This window comes from Aedes albopictus, chromosome 3, assembly GCF_035046485.1.
Source record: "Aedes albopictus strain Foshan chromosome 3, AalbF5, whole genome shotgun sequence".
NCBI classification, from domain to species: domain Eukaryota; kingdom Metazoa; phylum Arthropoda; class Insecta; order Diptera; family Culicidae; genus Aedes; species Aedes albopictus.
In genome coordinates, this window is record NC_085138.1 from 2697580 (window position 1) to 2721195 (window position 23616).

Sequence of the window (23616 nt, forward strand, 5' to 3'; positions counted from 1 at the left end):
CATCAGGGAGCAGAAACTTTAAGTCCATCCCACATAGGAATAAACTGAACGCAACAGAGGACATCAATAAACCAAACCATATGCATTCACAACATGGAACAACACAATACTAAACACTAAACACCCGCACATCTATTGTTTTCGTTTTCGCACTAGACAATTACGAACGCGAACGATTATGCTGCGATACTCACCCCATACAGGAGCAATGCATGCACAGTAAGGGTATGCGGTATGGGATTTTTGCAAAGCGATACGAAACGAAACGGTATGTGAAATTTTTTATGCGATACGGTACGAAACGAAACGAAATTTAAAAATGTTTCGTGAGATCGATACGAAATCAGAATTCACTCGGTATTTTTCGAAACGAAACGAAATATTCACAAAAATTCCGCGGAATTTTGCAGTTATATAAATTTTGTGCAAATTTATGCTGCGTGTTTGCATTTTTTCCTACCGATGGCATGAATTGAGACTCTCATCCCCTAAAGTTCATTTGCCAGAGTTGGGTGTTACACCATTTGGGCAAGGGGATCAGTTTACTTCAAATTTTGTACGTGAGTAGATATTGTACACATCTCACTGTATAAGAACAATTAAGTCATTTGTTGCAAAGTTGACTGTGTTAGCACGAAAAGTGCCCTTAATAGGCCTTCATGCCCAAATTATCCCAGATCCTATTTTTTACAATTTTAATTCACAGATATTGAAATTTTCAACTATTACATTAATAATCTAACAAGAATTCTCCAATGACTTAATGAGTACGTTGCATCATTGCGATGATGTTATAAAATGCTCGAACTAAAAATGAACCACCATCTTCAAACCAAACAGTACCTCTACTAGAGGTGTACAGCAAAGAAATCAATTCATTAAGTGAAATTAAGAAAATCCGCTACGTTTCACTTAATATCCAAAAATCCCATGTTCAGTAGTTCAGACACCAACAGGTCTATGGCACCCGAATCGAAAAAAGGATAACCAGAATTACCCCCTGAAGGAGACTCTAATACGAGTCGAAATGTTGGGAAAAATAAAAAAAAACTTTTTAATTCCCCAAGCCTACAGTGCCGGAATTAAAGGGTCTATAAGATGCTCTAATGCCGATTGTTCATAATTCTGAAGCATATGATAAGAAACAAAAACTAAATTTGTATCATCAAGCTCTGTGAATAGCGTAAATTCTTCAGAAAGCCTGTAATCTAAAATCTTCAAAGCAGTTGATAGATGCTTGAATTTCTCAGAAAATACCCGGTAAAACCAGTGTGTGATCAACCATCAGGTCTTTCAATTCGGGACTTTAGGTCGCAAAATAAACTAGCATAGGGATTATTTTGCTGCAAAACCTCTTGAACATGAAGTGAACCAGACCTCAATCACTTGAATATAAAGTGAATGGAACCTGAATCACTTGAACATGAATTGAATCAGACCTGAGCCTATGGAATATGAAGTGAACTAGACCTGGATCAATTGAACATGAAGGGTTCTATAACATTTACCCGAAAACCATTTACCCGAAAGACATTTACCCGAATGACATTTACCCGAACGTCGTTTACCCGAATGCGACAAATACCCGAATGCGACATTTACCCGAATGCGACATTTACCCGAATGCGACATTTACCCGAATACTACATTTACCCGAAAAATAAAAAAAATGTGTACTTGATCCCCATATGATTTGTTAATAATTAATATGTTATGGCCCGGTATCATATAGCAGGCTTTGGTTAGACCTAATAATCATCAGACTGAGTGATCATCAAGCACTCTGGTACAGGATTAATTGGCTGTCACAATGCTATTTTAATCAAAGGATTTTTGTTGATATTCTGTTCTCTTACGGCTCCATCCAATTAGTCCGAACGCCAATCCGAATCATTCAGGAAGCCGCCCTAAAAATGCCAAATTAGCTACTTATATACACGGTCACAAACTGGCAGCCATACCGTAAGTATTATCCACTTCTTCTAAGATTTTCCTTCTTTTTAAAATAGACTGTTCTTTCGAATTTACATTGTCCACCCGTGAACTGTTGATGAGTTGGTCGGCTGGTACTGACTAAACTGGTAATTTCTCCATAGAATGTATTCATTCTTTTCATAAGAGGCTACTTTTTCGAGTTGGAGTTGAAATGTTATTTAGTTTGTTGCGAACGAACTACTAACTCCATAGGAGACCCGTGAATCCATCTTTCTACCTATATCCTTTAGGAAACTATTATACTTATCTATCGGGGTGATGACCCATTCGGGGAAATGGCTTTTGGAATAATGTCCTATTCGAGGTTATGATGGCATTCGGGGTAAGGGGGTAGAGTTTCTTTAACAGACATAGTATCACTGTGTTGTTTGGTGGCCAAACTATTACCTATCCTTCGGAGATTTTCCCTTCTTCTCTTCAAAGACTGTTCTTTCGAGTTGCACTGCTGCATATTTTGTTGGCGTTCGAACTACTATCTGTACAACAAACATTATTGCTGTACAATAGAAGAATATTGATATTGATTGAATAAGCTGTTATTCAGCTACCATTGTTAGTTGGGATGCATATAAGTTTTGTCCTTGTTTCGATTATATGATGTTCTTTTAAATTACACTCTTACATGATTGAGTGATGGATTCCAAGTCTACATCTAAGATTTTATCCTTCTTTTAATAATGGGATGTTCTGTTTGGTGAACAATCTGCAAACTTTTCTGTCAAATATTATTTTCTAATGATACGTTGATTTTCCGAGAGCTGTTTTCTAATCGTTTCGAACTAATGACCATTTGGCCTACAAACAGAGATTTCCCCTTCTTTAAATCATAAACTGTTCTTTGCTTATCAAAAGAACAGCATATGAATCAAAGAAGGGTAAATATCTAGAGTGAACGCTAACAGCGTTAACATAACAAATGTAAGCTGCAGTTATGAGTTTTATTCAAGCATATGCCCTGTGAATTCCTATCGCGGATCATTTCAGGGAAAATTTGATAAAATGGGTTCTTGAGGAACTTGATATTCAAAATGCTTTTCTGATCCACAATACAAAATAATACATGCACTTTTTAAATTGAACAAAATAAGTGAACTTTATTCACAAAATCATAATTTGAGCATAGTAATAAACTATTCGGGTAAATGTCGCATTCGGGTATTTGGCATTCGGGTATATGTTACATTCGGGTAAATGGTTTTCGGGTAAATGTCTTTCGGGTAAATGGTTTTCGGGTAAATGTTATAGAACCAACATGAAGTGAATCAAATCTGAACCTAATGAATACGAAGTGAATCAGACCTAAATCACATGCACATCAAGTGAATCAGGCCTCAATATTTTGGATTAAAATGTCTCAGACCACAATCAATTGAACATGAAGTGAATCAGACCTGAACCTATTGAACATGAAGTGAATCAGAAATAAATCACTTGAATATGAAGTGTATCCGACCTGAATCAGACTTGAATCACTTGAACATGAAATGAATTAGACCTGAATCACTTGAATATGAAGTGAATCAGACCTGATTCACTTGGATTAAAATGACACAGCTCTGAATCATTTGAACATGAAATGAATCAGACCTGAAACACTTGAATTTAAATGACTTAGACCTAAATCAAATGATTATGAAGTGAACGCCCTAGTAACCACGGTGCTGAAGCCTTATTGCATGCAGATATACGGCGTGTTGAGAATTCGGATGGTTTCGGGGCAGGTGTGGACACTTCTGTTTAGCAGTTCATACAGAAGCAGCTTAAAGCTGTAATTTATTAGAGATTTTATAAATTTAGGTTTGAATACAATAATATGTGTGCACTTACATTCAGTGTTCTACTGCCGAATTTGTCGAAACCTCGACCCTCAACTATTTTCATTCGAGCCGGCGAATGTTCGTTACACCTAACAAATGCATGTATATATTTTAGTTTATTTAAGAGAAATTTTAGCATGATCGTTATAAGGAACATTTTAACTAGGATTTCAATTAGGTAAGTAAGTTTTAACATAGGGTAATTCAATTTAGGCTTAGGTACAACGGGTTCTTCTCACAAGTCTAGGCGTAAATCCAAAACACGCAATTTGACCTGTCTGTATACTCAATTCAACTATTTCGGCAATCACTGTAGCTGTACGATGGCTTTTGGTTCATCGAGCGACTCCTGGGAAAAGCATAGAGGTCGCTAGGTTAATAAAACACCGGTTCTGCTGATCAATGCCCGGCATCTACGATCGCTAGTAAGTTGGCTTACCGTACGGATCGTACTTCGTGGGTATCGGCATAATTCACCCGTATTATCAGCTCGGAGGAACGCAGAGGCACATGAAAATATACGGTTTTCGCACAATTAGCTCAAACACGCACCATCACTCGGCGAACAGTCGACACATGTGATCGATCGTGGCGTTCGTTTGCTATTGTCAGCTATTGTCCGTCGCTTCAATAGTTTTTGCGATGACTGACAAGGGGACCGTCCGGAATTCACACTACTCTCTGCAGTGCTGACAGATTGCCGGTTTTCAACACGGCGTATTCAGAGCAACCATTACTTTACATGCAAATTTAAGGTTGGTTTAAAGTGGAAATGGGCAACATTAAGTGAATCAGACCTAAACCTATTAAATATGAAGTGGATGAACTGCTTGTCATTATGATGTCCGTGACCTTTGCCCAAGATTTGAACTTTCTATCTCATCAGCATCACGAGATAGAACTATGTAGTTGAACATTGTCAATTTTTCCATGCTCACTAGCGTCACCTAGCGGCAGAATTGCAAACCAAACAGTTTGTCATAATGATGTCCATGACCTTCCGAACAACTTTGCCAAAGACTTGAACTTTTCATCCCATCAGGATCATGAGATAGAACTATGTAGTTAAAAATGCTCATTTTTCCATGCTCAGTAGCGTCACCTAGCAGCAGAAATGCGAACCAAACTGCTTGTCATTATAATGTCCATGACCTTTCGAACAACTTTGCCGAAGACTTGAATTTTCTATCTCATCAGGATCACAAGATAGAGCTAGTTAAAAATGATCATTTTCCTATGCTCACTAGCGTCACCTAACGGCAGAATTGCGAATCATACTGCTTGCCATTGTGATGCCAACAACCTTCCGAGAAACTTTTCTGAAGACTGTACCTTTGCATATTTTCAGAAATTTGAGATATAGCAGCGCATATGTAGTTGTTTTGAGGTGATGCTAAACTTTTCAAGGTGATGTAATATTCAACTGAGTGAGTCCGTACTTGTGACGGGTAGTGTATATTCGAGATTTATTTTCTCTTTATTATAGATACTTTCAGCCTGGCACCGGTTTGTTTATCGATATTTGAAATGATGTTATAACACTTTTCAGTAACTTGAGATTAGCAAGATCTCCGATAGATGATATGGACATTAGTATGGCATACGCTTGTATAGAAAAAATAAATCCTCGCTCCAGTCGACTTTTTAGATTCCATTTAGGTCCCATATGAAGTGTACAAAATTTCAGCGCAATCGGTGAAACTATAATTTAGCGCAAGCGGTTCAAAGTTTACATAGGATTTACTATGGGAAAAGTTACACTTTCAAACAAAAAATCCCAGAGGTCGCTCTTTGTCTCCTTAAGGTTGAAGGATTCGTCATTGATATAATTGTCATCATGGAAAATTCAAAAGCAGTTTTCTCGTCCAAAACTGAAAATTTCGCAGTGAAAATGTATTCACTGTATTGTGGATGCAGAATTGAGTACAGTGAATACATTTTCAAAGCGAAGTTTTCAGTTATGAACGGGAAAACTGCTTTTGAATTTTCAATGACGACGATTATATCAATGACGAATCCTTCAACCTTAATTCAAATAGATCAACGCTTCTTGTAGAAAAATTATTTATGAAACTTTCCTTCGAAGACCGCAAAACGATTGGATGCATGTGGAAAAAGTTATTGATTTATTACCGATTAGTGATCCAACGAACGGCTTTTTGTTTTGTTTTATTAGCAGCACTGTAGCTGCTGCTGTTTCTGGGGGTGGTGATGCCTCCCGCCACCCCATGCAGCAACGGCAGCAGCAGTGCTGCTGATAAAACAAAACAAAAAGCCGTTCGTTGGATCACTAATCGGAAATAAATCAATAACTTTTTCCACATGCATCCAATCGTTTTGCGGTCTTCGAAGGAAAGTTTTATGAATGATTTTTCTACAAGAAGCATTGATCTATTTGAATTAAGGAGACAATGGGCGACCTCTGGGATTTTTAATCTGAAGTGTAAATTTTTCCATAGTAAATCCTATGAAAACTTTGGACCGCTTGCGCTAAATTATAGTTTCACCGATTGCGCTGAAATTTTGCACAGTTCATATGCGACCTAAATGGATTCATAAAAGTCGACTGGAGCGAGAATTTGATGTTTGTCCCATACTAATGGATATCTACACTATGAACATGTTTTCGAAATTTATTAGATATTCCGCGGAATTCCGTTTTATTTCGTCAAATTATATTTTTTGAAGGCGAAATTTTTAGAATTTGACGAAACGAAACGAAATTCAAAATCAAAAATTTCGCCTAGTTGAATTCCGTGGAATTCCGCGGAATTTCGTTTCGAGGTGTATTTGGCGAAATATTTCAGTATACCGCATACCCTTAATGCACAGTAAAGAGCAACGCGATACTCTCGACCATTTTTTCTCACATAAACAATCCAAAAAGAAAATCTTAACGCGCTATAGTCTATTTTACGAAATGATAACAGTGTTGATATTGATATTAACACTCACGGGCTTGGGCGCAACCTCCTGTCAAATTTTCATTCATGAAATGAGCGATCAGCTGATCCGAAACGTCTCGTAAAATGGCTCATTGTTCGTTTTACGCGGTAAGCAAACAATGGGTCGTTCATGTCAGATGACTGGTCAATGTTTATTCTCAAAACGTAATCTAAACTGCAAAAAAAAAAATCAGCACCGTTACTTGAAATGACGGACTATACAAAATGTGCTTTAGACAATTAAAAAAAAAGTCTACAACTATCTTAGTAATGTTATTTTACAACGAACATCTATATAAAAAAATGGGATGGTGTTTGTATGTCACGAATAGGCTCGGGAACGGGTTCACAGATCGACATGATTCTTTCACTGTTGCATTATGCCAGGGCTCCGACGTGTTCGTTCGAAAAAATACTTAGAAAAAGTGACCGGGAGGGCAAGAAAAACTGGAAAATCTGAAAATCCATTTTGAGGGGCATTTCTTCATGGAACCGGATGTCAAAAAACAGAGTAGGCAGGCAGGACGACGTTTGCCGGGACTGCTAGTTCACAATAAAATAATAGCATGAAACGAGCCCACCCATTTGTGTCTCCATCGTTGGTTGTCTGTGTATCAAGACGTCGAACAAATCACAAAAGCAAACGCGCACTAATTTGGATGATTTGCTGCAAAGCTACCGCACAACTTCGATCTTTGGCTACCACACGACCGAACCACTCCTAATGGAACTAATTTCAGCTCTATCATACGCGTGCCATATGCCATAAACTAGCTGTATATGTAATATATTCTTACATTTGCACCATCGCAATGTTTAAAAAACGCGACTTCGGTTTGGTGCTCCGCGAAGGAACCACCGGCACAAAATGATAAAATGCGGAAAAAAAAGGAACGAACAAACGCGCGTCGACCGGGTGGCTTTACGAAACTCGACGGACGACGCGATGAAACGATAGAGAATGAAAAAAAAATCGAACCGCCGTCAGCAGCATCGGTCTGCGGCATCCATACGGCCCAACGCACACACGAAACTACATTGAAAACACCTCGCCTATTCTGCACAAATCAGCGTGGTGCTGGTAGCGGTGGCCTACATAATGCCATCCATGACTAACTGGAATTCTTTCAGTAAATAATCATTCAATTTGTCTATGCTTATTCGTAATCTTTGAATATCCTGGATTTCTATTCCACTAAGAAAACACCTTCAGTTGTGTTGTTCCAAGTATGTATATCCTTAATGGAATTTCCATAAAAACAGTTTTATATACTCCTATACTGCATATACTCATCTCAGAACATAAACCCTATAGTCTCTAAACCCTAAATGTCAACTGACGTATTCCCGGAAGAAACCATGGAAGAATATTTGAAGGTACTCTCGTAAAGGCCTTGAAGCTATCACTGGAGGAATCCCTCGAGGTGCCCCTGTAAGAATTTCTAAAGGGAATCCCAGGAGAAATGGTAGAAGAATTTCTTTGAGGTATTTCCGGAGAACTCTCAAATGATGGAATTCTTGGAAACCCCTGGAATTTATCTGAAAAAAATCCTGAACGAATAGCTGGAATGTATTCAAAATAAAATGTCTGGAGGAATTTAGAAAGGGTCTTCCTTGAGTAAATTCCTGGAGGATTTCCAGGAGAAATGCCTGAAAGCGCTTCTAGCATGTAAGTACTTATACGTTTAAAGTAGGTAAGTCAAAGCGACTGTGAAAAAATCACAGGACCAATTTGTGAAAAAAAACTCCTTTGCAAGATTTGAAAAAAATTCATGGATGGACTCCTGAAGGATTTCTCGGAGATAATTGTGAAAGGATTCCAGAATGACTTCTTAGAGAATTTGCTGGCTCCTGTATCCTTTTTAAATTGTCTTAATAATCCCTCAAGTAATAAAAAATCTAGGCAAATTTCAGGAGGATTCCTTGGAGTAATTTCTGGACGAATTCCTGGAGGAATCCCTGAAGCATTTTTTTTCTTTTTTATGTTTATATTTATGTGTATTTTAACTTAAGCTAATTCTACACTTATCTAAAGCAATTACTAGGGAAATCTCTGGAGGAAATCCTGAAGGAACTTCTGGATAAATTCCTGGCGGAATCCGTGGAGAAATTACTGGTAGAACATCTTAAGTATATCTGCCCGATTTCCTGGAGAAATCGCTAGAGGGATTCTTGAAGGAATCCCTGGAGGAATTTCTGATGGAATAACTGCAGGATTTGCTGGAGAAATTCCTTGACGAATACCTGAAGCAATCCCTGCATGAATTCCTAGATGAACTCCTGATGGAATTTCTAGAGGAATTCTGAGAGAGACTTATGGAAGAATTCCTGGAATAATCTCTACATGGATTCCTGGATGAATCCGTGGAGGAGGACCTGGAAGAATTCCCGCAGGAATACCTGGAAGATATCCTGGATGAATCCCTAGAGTAATTTCTGGAGGATTTCCTGGAGAAATTCCTTGATGAATTTCTGGGTTAAATCCTGAATAAATCTCTAGATGAATTCCTGGAGGTTTCCCAAGAGGAATTCTGGGAGGATTTCTGAAGAAACCTCTTGAGTAACTCCTGGAGGAATCCTTAGAGAAATTTCTGGAGGGATTCCTGGAGGAATCCCTGGGGGAATTTCTGCAGCAATTTCTGGGGTTCCGGGTCATTTGGCCGAACGCCATTTGGCCGAATGCCGTTTGGCCGAGCGCCATTTGGCCGAAAGGGTCATTTGGCTAATCATACATCAAAACCTCTTGATAACCTCTTTAAGAGTATCTTCCGGCTAAGTGGACCACTCTCGGAGAGGTTTTGCAAACCGCATTACGAGTAGCGTTTTAATACCTAGTTGAAATATTTCCCATTCTCCATTGTTGTTGTTTTTTTTTTTTTCAACAAAAACTATGACAGCTCAAGATGCAGAGAAGCTTCTTCGATGGCACGTAAAGTTCAGGAGGATCATTCGTAAGTAGAAAGCGATTATTTCAAAGTAGTATTTTAGTAGTTATTGTGCTGGTTGGCTTATGCGCATTCGAATTTACCGTGAATATTGGGGTTGCAGAATCATAAAATTAATGCCCTTCGAAAATAGTGAATATTATCATCTTGGAATGAAATAAATCAATTTGTGAATTTAGTAAAACTATCCCGAATCACAAGAAAACTCAGCAGAGAGAGTTTATTTATGTGAGCATGTTATGAAAATTGTTGCAAACTACCAATTCATTGCTAATTTAAGCAAAATTAACTATTTTTCATTCACGTAAGCTAATATGGCGACGACCATAATCAGCGAAAATAAAACGAAAGGTTACTTTTATGATGACCGAAAGTTTACTTTTATGATGACCGCAATAAACCTAGCAGTGTCGTAGTTTCTGCTTTTCCACCAACAGATGTCGTTACTAATCGAACGGATCGCCATCTGTTGAGATTTTTAACAGTTTTATTGCGGTAATAATGGCAATCATTACATATCATTACATAGGTTTACATATCGGAAAGTTTTGTTAACTCTTAAAATCTGTCTTCATGGATATCTTCAAGTATACTATAAAACATTTGATAAATGGTTTTCATAAAAGCAGTCATAAAACTGTGATTTTTAATTATTGCTGTAATAAAACATTAATAAAAATCAAACAAAACCAATCAACGATGGAATTATTACTTGGGTGATCATACCACTGTTCTCAGCCTCAGTATAACTTGAAAGAACAGTCTATGAGTCAAAGAAGGAAAAATATGTGATAAAATATAGGCAGTTACAACGCCAACTAATCTCTGAATGTCATAACAAGAAAGAATAGTCTATGATTATAAGAAGGGAATATTTCTGATGATCATGTTAGCAGTTAGAATGTCAAAAACTTCTTCTGAATTCTTTTGATCACGATTCGGCCAAACGGCATTCGGCCAAATGATCCTTTCGGCCAGATGGCATTCGACCAAATGGCGTTCGGCCAAACGGCGTTCGGCCAAACGGCATTCGGCCAAATGGCCGAACACCATTTCTGGATAGACCTCAGGAGGAATGCCTGGAGGAATTTCCGAAAAACTCCTGGCGGAATCCCAGTAGGAATTTCTGGAGAAAACCCCAAAGAAATTCTTGGGGAAATTCCATGGAACTATCCCTGGAAGAATTCCTGGAGGAATCCCTGAACTAATACCTGAGAGGAATTCTAAAAGGAATCCCTGGAGAAATATCGGAATAAATTCCTATAGAATAGGAATTTCCAGAGGAATTTGTGAAGTAATTCCAGGAGAATTTCATGAAGGAATCCAGGAGGAATTCTTGGAATAATTTCTGGAGGAATTACTTGAGGAATCATCGGAAAAATGTCTGGAGGAATCTCTGGAAGAATTCTTAGAGGAGTTACTAAAGAATATAGAATTTCTGGAAGAATCCATAAAGCAATTTCTGGAGGAAATCCAGAAGAAATGCCCGGAGGAATATCCGAAAGAGTTTCTGGATGAATGCCTCGAGAAATTTCTTGAGGAAACCCTGAAGGAAGCCCTGGAGGAGAAATTCCAGGATAAATTCCTGGAGGAAACACTGGATGAATTCCTGGAGAATTGCCTGGAAAAAATCCTGCAAGAATTCCTGAAGAAATTCCTGAAAGAATTTCTCAAGGTATCCCTGGAGGATTTCCTGGAGAAATTCCAGGACGAATTGCTGTTGGAATTTCTGAAAGAATTTGTGGATGAATTTTTGGATCAATTCCTGGAAAAATTCCTGGAGGAGTTCCTGTAGAATACCTGGAAAATTTCCAAGAGAAATTCCAGGGCGAATTGCTGTAGGACTTTCTGAAAGAATTCCTGGATCAATTCTTGGATCAATTCCTGGAAAAATTCCTGGAGGAGTTCCTGTAGAAATACCTGGGGTAATTCCTGGAGGAACTCTTGGTGGAAATCCTAAAGAAGTCCCTGGTGGCATGCCTGGAGAAAATACCGGAGGAATGCGTGGAGGAGTACCTGGAATAATTCCTGGATAAATTCCGGGAGGAATTTCAAAAGGAATCGCTGGAGGATTTCCTTGAAGGAATTCCCAGTGGAATTCATGCAGGAAGCCTAGGAGGAATTCTTAGTAGAATTTCTGGATTAACTCCGGTAGGAATTTCTAATGGAATCCATGGAGGATGGAGAAATTGTCAAAGTAATTTCTGAAGGAATTCCTGGAGGAATTTCTGAAAAAAAAATTTCTGGGGTAATCCCACGAATAATTCCTGAAGAAATCCAATGAACAATTTCTTAGGGAATTGCAATATGAGTTTCTGAAGAGGAAGTACTGAAGAAATTGCTAAAATTCCTGAGGTAATCCTGCAGAAATCCTAAAAAGAGTGCGTAGAGGAACTCCTGAAGAAATCCCTGTAGCAGTTCCTGAAGGAATCCCTGGAAGAGTTCCTGAAGCAACCTCAAGAGGAATTTTGGAAGCAGCTCCAAGAGGAATTTCTATGGAAATCTCTAAACAGCTCCTGAAGGTAGTCTTGGATTTATTTCTGGAGCAGTATCTGAAAGAATTCCAAGAGGAACTCTTGAAGGAATCCCAGGAAGAGTTCTTGGAGGCATTTTTAGAATGATCCCTGAAGTTGTTCCTGATAGAATCACAGAAGGAGTTCCCGGAAGGATCGCTAGAGGAAATCTTTTAAGAATTTCTGAAGAAACCCCAAGAGGAATTCCTAGAAGAATTTCTGATAATTGTCGTTTTAATTTTAATTTTGCACTATACAAGACTCATTTACTGCCAGCACCCTTGTAGCTAGTAGGTAGGTGGTACAAAATAAGAGGTCTACAGCAGGAACCTCAATGCTGCCAGAGCTAACAGCTCCCATTCCGTAAATATGAACATTTTTAGCAGCTTATTCAATAAACAACTACAGAACTTCTATGAAAATTTCGATGAAACTTCAAGAAAGCCGCATAATAAATCTGTTATTGTCGAATTCTGAAAAAACTAAATGAACCAACCATTAAAAATTATAACAGATCGTTGAAGAATTCACCATTCCTGAAACTGTATGAATTATTTTATAAAAATAAATCAGTTTTAATTTTCATCACAACAAAAAAGGAATACCTAGAAAATCTTATGAATAGAAAAATCAAATTCACACAAGTTCATCTTTGTGAACGACCAGCCTCATGGGCGAGAAGAAAAGTGGCAATAAGGGGTCGTCCATAAATGACGTAGTACTTTAGGGGGAGGGGTTATCTCTGATTATGCTACGAGCCATGTATTAGGTATGGAAAAATAGGCTACGATGGGGGAGGGGGTGTCAAAAATCGTTAAAAAATGCTACGTCATCTATGGACGGCCCCTAAATAGTATACATGATGTGCTCAAACATACCTAAATGTCCCAAAAGCTCAGATCTTCTAATACCATGACAAAACTGAATCTTCTTTTGTAATTCTCACCCATCCGGGATACCCATCGCGGCGGACAGGTCCGGTAAGACCCCACCGTTGTCGTCGCCCTCGCCGCGATTTCAAGTGGCCCGCGTGTGCGCATTCGCAATGCGCGCACTCTTCCGCATTATCTTTTGCATTGGACTGATGACTGCCGGCCGGTCGGTATCCTCCTGCAGCCTGCAGCAGCTCAGTCAGTGTTGTTTTGGAAGGCAACAAAAAAGACCCCATAGCCAGCCAGCAGGTGGAGCAGTGGAGAAGTGGAGAAGTGGTTCAAACGGGCCATCAGCAGCGGGTGCTTGTAATTTACCACATAAATTAATTTAACATGGGTAAACAGCAGATTACGACGAATGGGTTTTTCGGTCCTAGGTCCGAATTTTGTTCCGGTATCATGGACGGTGGCACAGTAGGCATTGAGTTCGGTTGCTATGTAGTTACATTGCACAATGCAGTGTCGAGTTGTGTTTACGAAGACAAAAATGCTTACGCCTAATGGTAAGTTTCCAGTTCCCAAGTAGAGCGCTCAAGTAAAATTCATCCTTTTTCCGTAAGTAATTTTGACATTTGTTTAACCGACAGCATTTTTACGAAACGATGCTGTAAGAAGGATGTGAAGAATAGGGCACTGCATACGGCGGTTGCTAGATAAATTGTTCGTTGTTCGTGTGGCGTTTCGTGGTCTTGTTGTTTACGATTTGGACTTAGAGAAATTTCGTTCGTTTCCTCAGGAAGTGTGATTGAAATTAAAATTTAATTTTTGCGCGCGTATGGGGAAAATCCAGATTGTGAGATTTCAACGGAGTTCCAAGGGAAATGCTAAGGAGAGACATTGCGCTGGGATTCCAAGGGAACTTTTAATGGTATTACAGCGAGAACTATGCTGCCCCACTCGCATAACTGTCCCATTTGACTTTTCATCACTTTTGAATTAACGTTATGAATAGTCATCATTTTCGATGTACTTCCAAAAACAATAATAAAAATTATGATTTTTTATGTCAATATGTGAAAAAAATACCAAGTCATGAGCGTCCCATATCAAAAATATCCGCATAACAGTCCCATCATGGATTTTTGTGTCACGTAACACAAAACTGAACAACTTTGTAGTGATTGTAATATTTCCCAGGTAACCACTAAGCATTTAAACAAGCCGTATTTCAGCATTATATATTCATTCCATCTGCTTTCTGCTCTATCATAGTAGTTCAACTGCTAAACTGTACTAAATTAGCAACTGAACTGCTACTGAAAATGTGACAGCTGTTACGTAGCATTTCAAATGCACGATCTTTTGGGTTCTTCTAGCAAAAAATACTGGCCAGCACATTCAAAATTGCATGAATTACCTCTTTTGGAAGCGTAAAGTGAAGAAAAGAAAAATGGGAGAGAGATAGAAAAGACGGCGAGATAAGAAGTGTGGAATTATACACATATTTTCGTTATTATTTTCGATAGTCTGAGAGATAAGCATTAAATCAGCCGTATATTGGGCCAAAACCTGCATTTAAGCAGCACTTATGGCGCATATACGACTTATTTCCATTTTTTGACCTGCTGTAAAGGCGCATTTCAACTGCTTACTGGTTACCTGGGTTTTTACAGTTTTATATTCATGTGCAAAGCAATCTGTGAAAGTTTCGAGATGTTCGAAATATTCTTCAAATTTTGGCGATTTTTCAAAGTTTTATATGGAAATAAGTTTTCAAACTTCAAATGCTGTTTTCACAATTCCTACTTTTTGCAAATGGGACTGTTATGCAAGTGGGGGCAGTATGGTTGGATACAAATTATTAATTCTGCAATATTGGAGTGCGGACTACGGTGGAAGGAATTCTGCTGGGACTCTGACGGTTACCTTGTGGAGTTTTAGACGAAATACGAGGTAGGACAAAGCTTCACGGGGAATTTAATGAAGATCCACGAAAGATTCTTTGTGATGAATCTTTTGGCATTTCGTACGAAGGTTTTTCTTTGGGGTTTCGCAGAAAGTCCTCTTGAAATTCTTCCAGATCTTCCACCGAAAAATCCACCAGAAGTTCGCAGGGGATTCTCATAAAATGTCTCTGAGATTTTCATTAGAAGTTCTACAAAAAATCCCTCCGTATTTTGTTTTTTTTTTTTTGGGATCTTCTAGGAGTTCCTTCAGGGTTTTCTCCAGAGGTGTTTTCTAAGATTCTACCAGGAGTTTTTCGAACTATTCTACAATAATTTCATCCGGGATTTCTTTAGTATTTTTTATCCGGGGTTCACTCAGATATTTATTCGGAGATTCCCGCAGGAATTCCTTCCGGGATCATTTCAAGAGTTCCTTCTAGGATTTCTACAGGAATTCATTCTTAGATTCGTCCTGGAGTTCTTTCAGTGATTCTTCCAGGAGTTCTTTCTAAGATACAACTTTTTGAGATTCCTCTAGGTTTTATCTGGATGTTGCTTATGTGAATCCTCAAAGAATTCCTTTTGTAATTTCTATAGCTTCTTCCGGGATTCCTCCAGGAACTCCTTCTAGGTTTCCTCTAGGAGTAAATTTATGGGTTCCTCTCATAGTTTCTTCTGGTATTTCTCCAGGATTTTCTTCTAAGATTACACCTGGGGTGGTATCAGGGACCTCTCCAGAAATTTTACCCGGGATATCTTCCGGGAATTTTTCACAAGTTCTTTCCGGAATTTCTTCAGAACTTCCAGAATCCTGGAAAATAAGTCAAGGTTTTCCAGGAGTTCCTTCTAAGATTTGTCCAATAACTCATCCAGGATATCCTTCCGGGATTCCTCCAAGAACTTCTACTGGGATTCCTTGCAGATTACATATTCTGGAATTCATTCTGGAAGTTTCTTAAATTTTTCTCATGGAAATACTCCAGAAGTTTTTTTTATTCTTTATGGAAGTACTCCAAGACTTGCTCTTGAGTTCCTTATAAAATTCCTCCAACAGCTTCTTAAGGAATATCTCCAGCAGTTTTGTGGGGAATATCTACACGAGCGATTCTAGAGATTCTTTCAATAGTTTCTTCCCAGATAAAAATCTGAAGACATTCCAAAAGGTTCTGGAGAAATCCTAAAAAAAAGTCGTGAAGGAATCCCTGAAAGAACTTCTAGAATAATTTCATAGGAATCTTCTGGAGGAATCTCTAGAGAATTCCATGAAGGAATTTCTAGAGAATTCCATGAAGGAATCTCTGAAGGAATCCCGTATGGAGTTACAGGAGTAATCCTAGAGAGAACTCCTGGAAGTTCTGAACAAATCCTAAACAAATTGCTGGAAGAATCTCTGAGGGAACTCCCTTTGATATCCCAGAAAGGACTCCTGGAGCAATTCTGAATTAATTTCTAGAGAGATATAGGAAGGAATTTCTGGAGGAATCCGAAGCAGAAATTCTGAGGGAATCTCAGAGCAATTCTCGTAGGGATCTCGGAACGAATTCCTGGAATTCAGAAAGATTTCCTAATAAAATGGTAAATGACTAATTTTTTACCAGGAATAGTGTATTACGTAAAGCTAATACCATACAAATTTCATCAAAATCGGTTGAATATTGGTGGAGATATCGTTGAAACAAGAATTTTGCCATTTGAGAAGTTTGAGCAAACGAATGTTTTAAAAAATATCACTTCTTCACTGGTATAGCTCTAGATCCAAAAATACTGAACCGATTTCAATCTATTCTGTGTGTAAAGTATACATGTAGAAATATTGTGAAAAATTTCATTCAATTTGATCTAGCCATAATAAAGTTATAGCCGTATATGTGGCACAAAGTCACAATAAGCAAAAATGTTTTTTTTTGTATCGTGACATTCAAACAGTTACAACTTGAAAAGTTTTCAAGAAATTTGGCTAAGAAGAGTTTTTATAATGGATTTACAGTTTCAAATGTTAATAAAAATCGGAACAGTCATGACAGTTGTACAAACAAAATAGTACACACGGAATAAAATGATTAAAAAGTACCTAAAATATGCCTTGAAGCGATTTGAGTTTTGAATACTAGGAAAACGTATTGAACCGATTTTGAGATTTTTTAACCAGTTTATTGATACTCTGTTAAGAACTTCGAGTCAAATTGTCAGACGTCTTCACGAATTACATCAAAATTATAGCCTACACAATTTTATAAACAAGTGAAAAAATTTGCTAAAATCTTATTTTATGATATTAACAATATCTGCGCCAATACCAAACTGAATTTGTTGCGATTGTTATGGTATTAGCTACACTTTATATATTATTCCTGTTCAAAAAAATATTTGATTTTGTGAACGCAATGAAAAGCTATACATTATTTTTTGTGTCCAAATTTCATCGAATGGCTCTATTTAGTGCACCATAGAACATTCAACAAACGAAATGAAATGATTACGATGCAACAGTTTTTAGAATCATTGTCTCCTCATCAGCTAAACTCAAATGCTATTTCCTTTTTTCAACTGTCGAACTATTTATAAACAATTCAGTTTTGGGGTGTCTTTATAAATTTTTAAACTACGTAACGGCAAATTATTCAACCTCAAGAAATTCAATCTTGTGTTCTGATGCAGCCATGCTGTGGGACGACGGAGTACACATTATAGAGCGACACGGCTAAATACTAATGCACACTGTGAACGCGCAGGCGCGAAAAAAGAAACGCAAAGAAAGAGAAATGTCCCTTTTACTCACTGAATAATACATCGACATATTATTCCGTACGGAAAATCAACAACATGACTGACAGCATCGCACGACAGTGCCATCTGTTGGCAAATAGCTTTTTGGCTGCGAATTACATATCAACTGCGAACGCTTAAGTAATTTTGATTGCAAAAGTTTTACGTGAGCATTACTTGTCCTATCCTTTTACACAGTACTTATCAAGTGGAAACTAGCCATAAACCGCCAACTTCAATATATGATGCTTTTAGGGTTTTGTTTTGGCTATTGTATCACTTTTCCGATGTAAGGATGAGACTTTTGTTTCAACTGGTCAAATAAACGAATATTTTAGGTACTCGTTAAAAAAGGGAACCAAATGTCGATAAATTCTAAGATATACCCTATCCATCGATCACATCGCCGATCAAATGTGACCCAACTAACCTTTCTGTTGTGTTTGTGGAGATGCAAAGTTATTTTGGTCTCTCATAGAAACATCCATCACACTCTAACAATTTTTCCCCTCCCAGCTGACTGTAAGGACTTGGTCGGCGCTTTTGATTCAAACTGTATGATCTGCTAACATTTCCCTTTGGTAATAAGTGGAGTGCCCAAGCCTTAATGCATTTTATACTAGATCAGATCAATCACGAAGAAGCAACCATTGCACAGTGGTCCAGGACTCAGATTTACGAGGAAAAATCCATTCCAATAGTTCTGTCTTGTATCCTAGTATATACTAAGTACACATGCTGTTGCAATTGACAGGATAAGGGAAAGACATGTTAGCTGAACTAACATTGCTGTTAAATACATAGACTTACATTGCTATTATAAAAAATATTTTCATAAATTTCCTGTACATTTGTTGATTTTAAAAAAGCAACGAATGTATTCCACGCGTTGAGATAAACTCCCCATTCACAGATATTTCAAAGTAGGTCAAATGAATCAATCTGCCAAAACATAAACATTCGAAAGCCTTCAATTACTTCTATGGATTACTTCATAGGCTTTCAGTAGGCCGTTACCATCCATCAACCCAGAAACCAAGTAACGTAAGAGAGTGCAGCACTTGTTGTGGTGCATTTATTTTTTGTTACATACTCTTTAAAAGCCGATCCGGAAGACGCGGTCGGAGATGCTGCCGATGATAGCACCACTGAAGGAGACCCCTTGCTCGTGCTCGTCGTGACGCTGACAACCGTCGTCGCTGGCGTAATCGGTAATGGCGTATCTCGATAACTGGGACTGTGCTTATGATGCTGTTGCTTCTGCTGATGGCGATGATTATCGACGGCTGGTTGCTGTTGGTTACCGCTGCCACTGTCGTTTCTGGTGTAATCAACGGCACTTGTTGTCACAGAAACGCCTTTACCGGGTTCATTGATCGCCAACTGGGATCCATTCGAAACCACGCTGTTGGGCAGCGTACTTTTCAACGGCGCTTCAGAATCCGTTCCATTTTCATTGATATTTTCATACACTTCAATCGATACTACAACTTTCCCACCCAGAACCAATAGAATTACTATCAACATCACTGGGTACTGCATTTTCATTCGAAATAACTCAGCACATTTTCTGCAATAAAACTAAATCACGACGATCCTTCGACGTCAACTGTCACCATTCGTTTAAGGGCTAGATGTAGTGCATTCCAGGGTTTTATATCACCTAGACAAACGAATTGTTTTATATCATCACGGTTGCAACAGTCGGACTGGTAGTTGAACAAGAACAATAGCGCAAAGTAGGCGGCGATCAGGGTGCATCATTTGCGGTGCAGTCAAACACAATCGTATATATGTACTCGAATTAGCCCTGCTATGCTTCTTGATGCATGTCAAAAAATAATGGTGTCGTACAAAGGGACGACAAATTGCACGGCTTGGAGATTTGGATGGTTCGTTCATGTAGAGGTGCTTGGAAGGTGTGATGCTCGAGCAATCCACGGAATTGTATGAAGCATTCCAATTTGGCACTTTTGTGTTTACAGCATTGTAACCAGCTTAAATTAGATGAGCAATTTCGAAGCATGTGGTCTTTGAACGTATGACCTTGGCCATGATATGTTGCAATATTTTGGAAATGATTTCATGTTTTGTTGATAAGTATTGAAAGTGCAGGGTACACTGTACTTATTAGAGTGCATTAGCCATAGTATGTATTCGTGTGAAGAATTAGCCTAAGTTAAAATTCACGAATAAAAAGAAATTACAAAAAATAGTCTGTATTCATTAGGCCTGTCCACTTTTAAAAAATGTTCTTCGATCTCAAGTCCACCCACATACTTTTATTGGCATCCAAAAAGAAGTCATTGGTCAAAATTCAAGTTAAATCTATTGAAGTTAAATCGTTTTCGGTCTTTTATCTTGCGATTAATCGATCTATTACGATGCGCGGACATGAATATGTAAATATGTAATATGTAAATATGTAATACAATAACTTCCTTGAGTTGATCAGTATGACATAGACTTACATAAAATGGAACACTGACTTCGCAATTATGCCATTAGGCGGCGCTAGTGAACATGCAAATTTTAGAAATCTCATAGCTCAGAATCCTGATAACTTAGAAATCGCTTAAAACTATCAAATTAGATTTGGTAAAACGAAATATTTTGCATGAGTCGTTAATTTAGATGTTAATCGATCAATTCACTTTTTGATTGCTTGAAAAAATATGTCCATGCTTAACGGCTTGCAGTCAAAAAATCCCAAAATCACATATTTTGCCATATAAATTTAGGTGTAGCTTAAAATTGTAACGTGCTGGAGCACACCTGAGCCCAGATTCGGATTCAGGATTGAGACAGACCAAAAGTTATGTTTGCCTTTCTCGTACACTAAGTGTACTGGGAAGGCTATATGTTCACTCCAAAAACGACTTTTTGATAGAAGGCTCGGAGGGTCAAGTCACATATACCAATCAACTCAGCTCGACGAATTGAGGTGATGTCTGTGTGTGTGTGTATGTGTGTGTGTATGTGTGTGTACAAATAAACTCACATCACTTTTTGGCAGTAAACCTCAACCGATTTTAATGACCGACGGTTCATTCGACGCGGAATCTGGTCCCATTGTTTCCTATTGAAAATGGTTCGGATCGGTCCAGCCGTTCCGGAGTTATGGCCATTTACGTGTTCCGGACCAGTACCCTTGGAAGGGGCCATACATAAAAATGTAACAAACACATACATGCGACACATCAAACTGCGGCATTTTGGATAACCTGATGAACAGTCAGCAAGAAAACAGTCTCAGACCATATCTGAACCGGTAGTGTTCCGGAACCGGTTCCGGGTCCCGCCGGAAGTGGCCAAATATAAAAGTGAACCAAATCCATGCATGCGATACATCAAATTGCGGCATTTTGGATAACCTGATGAACAGTCAGCAAGAATACAGCCTCAGACCATATCTGAACCGGTAGTGTTCCGGAACCGGTTCCGGGAGTTCCGCCGGAAGTGGCCAAATATAAAAGTGAACCTAATCCATGCATGCGACACATCAAATTGCGGCATTTTGGATAACCTGATGAACAGTCAGCAAGAAAACAGTCTCAGACCATATATGAACCGGTAGTGTTCCGGAACCGGTTCCGGGAGTCCCGCAGGAAGTGGCCAAATATAAAAGTGAACCAAATCCATGCATGCGATATATCAAAGCGCGACTTTTTTGATAACCCAATGAAAGGTTGGCATAAAAAAGACTCAGACCATATCTGAACCAGCAGTGTATCGGAACAGGTTCCGGATGTCCCGCTGGAAGTGGTCATATATAAAAGTGATCCAAACCCATGCATGCGGCACATCAAACTACGGCATTTTCGATAACCTGATGAGCAGTTAGCAAGAAAACAGTCTCAGACCTTATATGAACCGGTAGTATTTCAGAACCGGTTCCGGGTGTTCCGCCGGAAGTGGCCGTATATAAAAGTTGACAAAACTCTTGCATGCGGCAAATCAAATCACAGCTTTTTCGACAACTTGATGACCGGTTATTGAGGAAGTAGGCTAAGACCACATTATGGACTGTCAGTAGTGCCGAAACTAGTTCCCTCCGAAAGCGGCTAAATATAAAATTGAACCAAACCCATGGTTTTTTTGATAACCTAATAAAATTTCGCAAGCAAATAGGCTCAGACTATTTAAGAGACTATCGGTAGTGTTTCGCAACCGGTTCCGGGCCGAAAGTGACACCAAACCCATGCATGCGATACTTCAAATCACGGCTTTTTAGGTAACATGATGAACAGTTGCAAGAAAATAGACGAAAGCCCTATCAGTGTGTTACGGAACTGATTACGGGTGTCCCGCCAGAAATGATCAAATGTAAAAGAGAACCAATACATGCGACATATCGATGACTTATTCAGTAACAAGATAAACGGTTAACCAACAAATATTCTCTGACCATGTTTGGGAGAACCGGTAGTGTTCCAGAACTGGTGACAAGACGAGTAACGCGTCGGAAGTGGTAAAATATAGAAAGGAACTAAACCATAGCGGAGTTTTTGATACTCTGATGAACGGTCAACAAGAAAATAGTCTCAGGCCACAGTAGTTCGGAATCGGTTGCGGGTGTGATTTGATAGAAGTGGACCAAAACCATGCATGCGATACATAAAATCGCGGCATTTTCAAAAATTTGCCGAACGGTTAGCAAGAAAATAGCCTCAAATCACATCAATTTCCGGCTTTTCAGGTCACGTGATGAACAGTTGACAAAAACATAGTCTAAGACCATATTTGAGACAACCGGAATCAGTTCCAGGTGTCCCGCCGGAAGTAGTCAAACGTAAAATTTAACCAAACCCATGCAAGCTGCACATCAAATAGCGGAATTATAAAGGTTAACAAAATAAATGTCAAAGCGATAAATCAAATTGTGGCTTTTTTGATAGCATGTAAACGTTGGGTAAGATTATAAATGAAGAAATGATCAAAGTCTTCATATATGCGAGAGAACGAAATCGTGACCAAAGCGATCTCTTCAAATCACACCATTTCAGATCCCTGCGGTGTAAATGTATAGTAGGATGACCCAACAAACGTTTTAGCTGTATAAGAGTTGAACAAAAAATTCTAAAGCACACTCCAGGTTAAGAAACTGTTGTTAAGCTATCTCTGTTTCTTGGGGAATCAACGTTTTATATAAAAATATAATTTAATCGCGTCAACCTTATACAGTTTTTCAATCTCCAATCTCCTTATGCTTCTAAAATTACTGCTCACAATTTGGGTGCGGCTGGTTGAGCCCTCACTCTTCTCATTGCGATTGAAATTTGAATGGAAAATCTACATTTTCTGCATTTTCCTCGTAGGAAGGTAAAATTTTACATGAATCGTGTTACCAATGATAATAAAATATAGCCTAAAGTGTGCTGAAATAAACATTGGCGAAGATCACAAAGTGATCTGTGATTGTGAATAAAGTTAACCTTCTTCAAGCATTAGCTGACGCCCACCCCGCTGCCGTAGTGGATGGAATGGGATCACAATGACCCCAATACACGACTAGGGTTAAGGTGGTCAAGCAGTCAACTGACAGGTATAGTTCAGACCTGCTCTGTGTTGTTGTTGAACATAACATCGGAATATGTATCATCAATAAGTTTCGAAAATCGATGATGGCTTTGTTAAAATTGTTGCTAATGTAAAGTGTTTTCAGGATTCAGGAACATTTTGGCTAACGTCTAAGAAAAGTTTATGAGTACATATTCGACGAGAAAGGCACTATCACCACTAGGTGGATTAATCTGGGTTTTTGTTACAGTGTGTTAGTGGCAGAATTCCGATACAAGGATCCCGTTTTATGTAAGT

At 38.6% G+C, this 23616-nt stretch overlaps 1 protein-coding gene across 1 annotated transcript in view; it reads right to left on the reverse strand.

Annotated features, from left to right (window-relative positions):
* The window catches only part of LOC109411237 (uncharacterized), a 67687-nt gene extending 48217 nt beyond the window's left edge, over positions 1-19470 (reverse strand). Inside the window, exon 1 of the mRNA XM_062859123.1 lies at positions 18893-19470. Within this exon, the coding sequence (XP_062715107.1) occupies positions 18893-19347 (455 nt within the window). The 5' untranslated portion in view covers positions 19348-19470. The remainder of the gene's footprint in view (positions 1-18892) is intronic.
* Positions 19471-23616: the final 4146 nt, after the last annotated feature.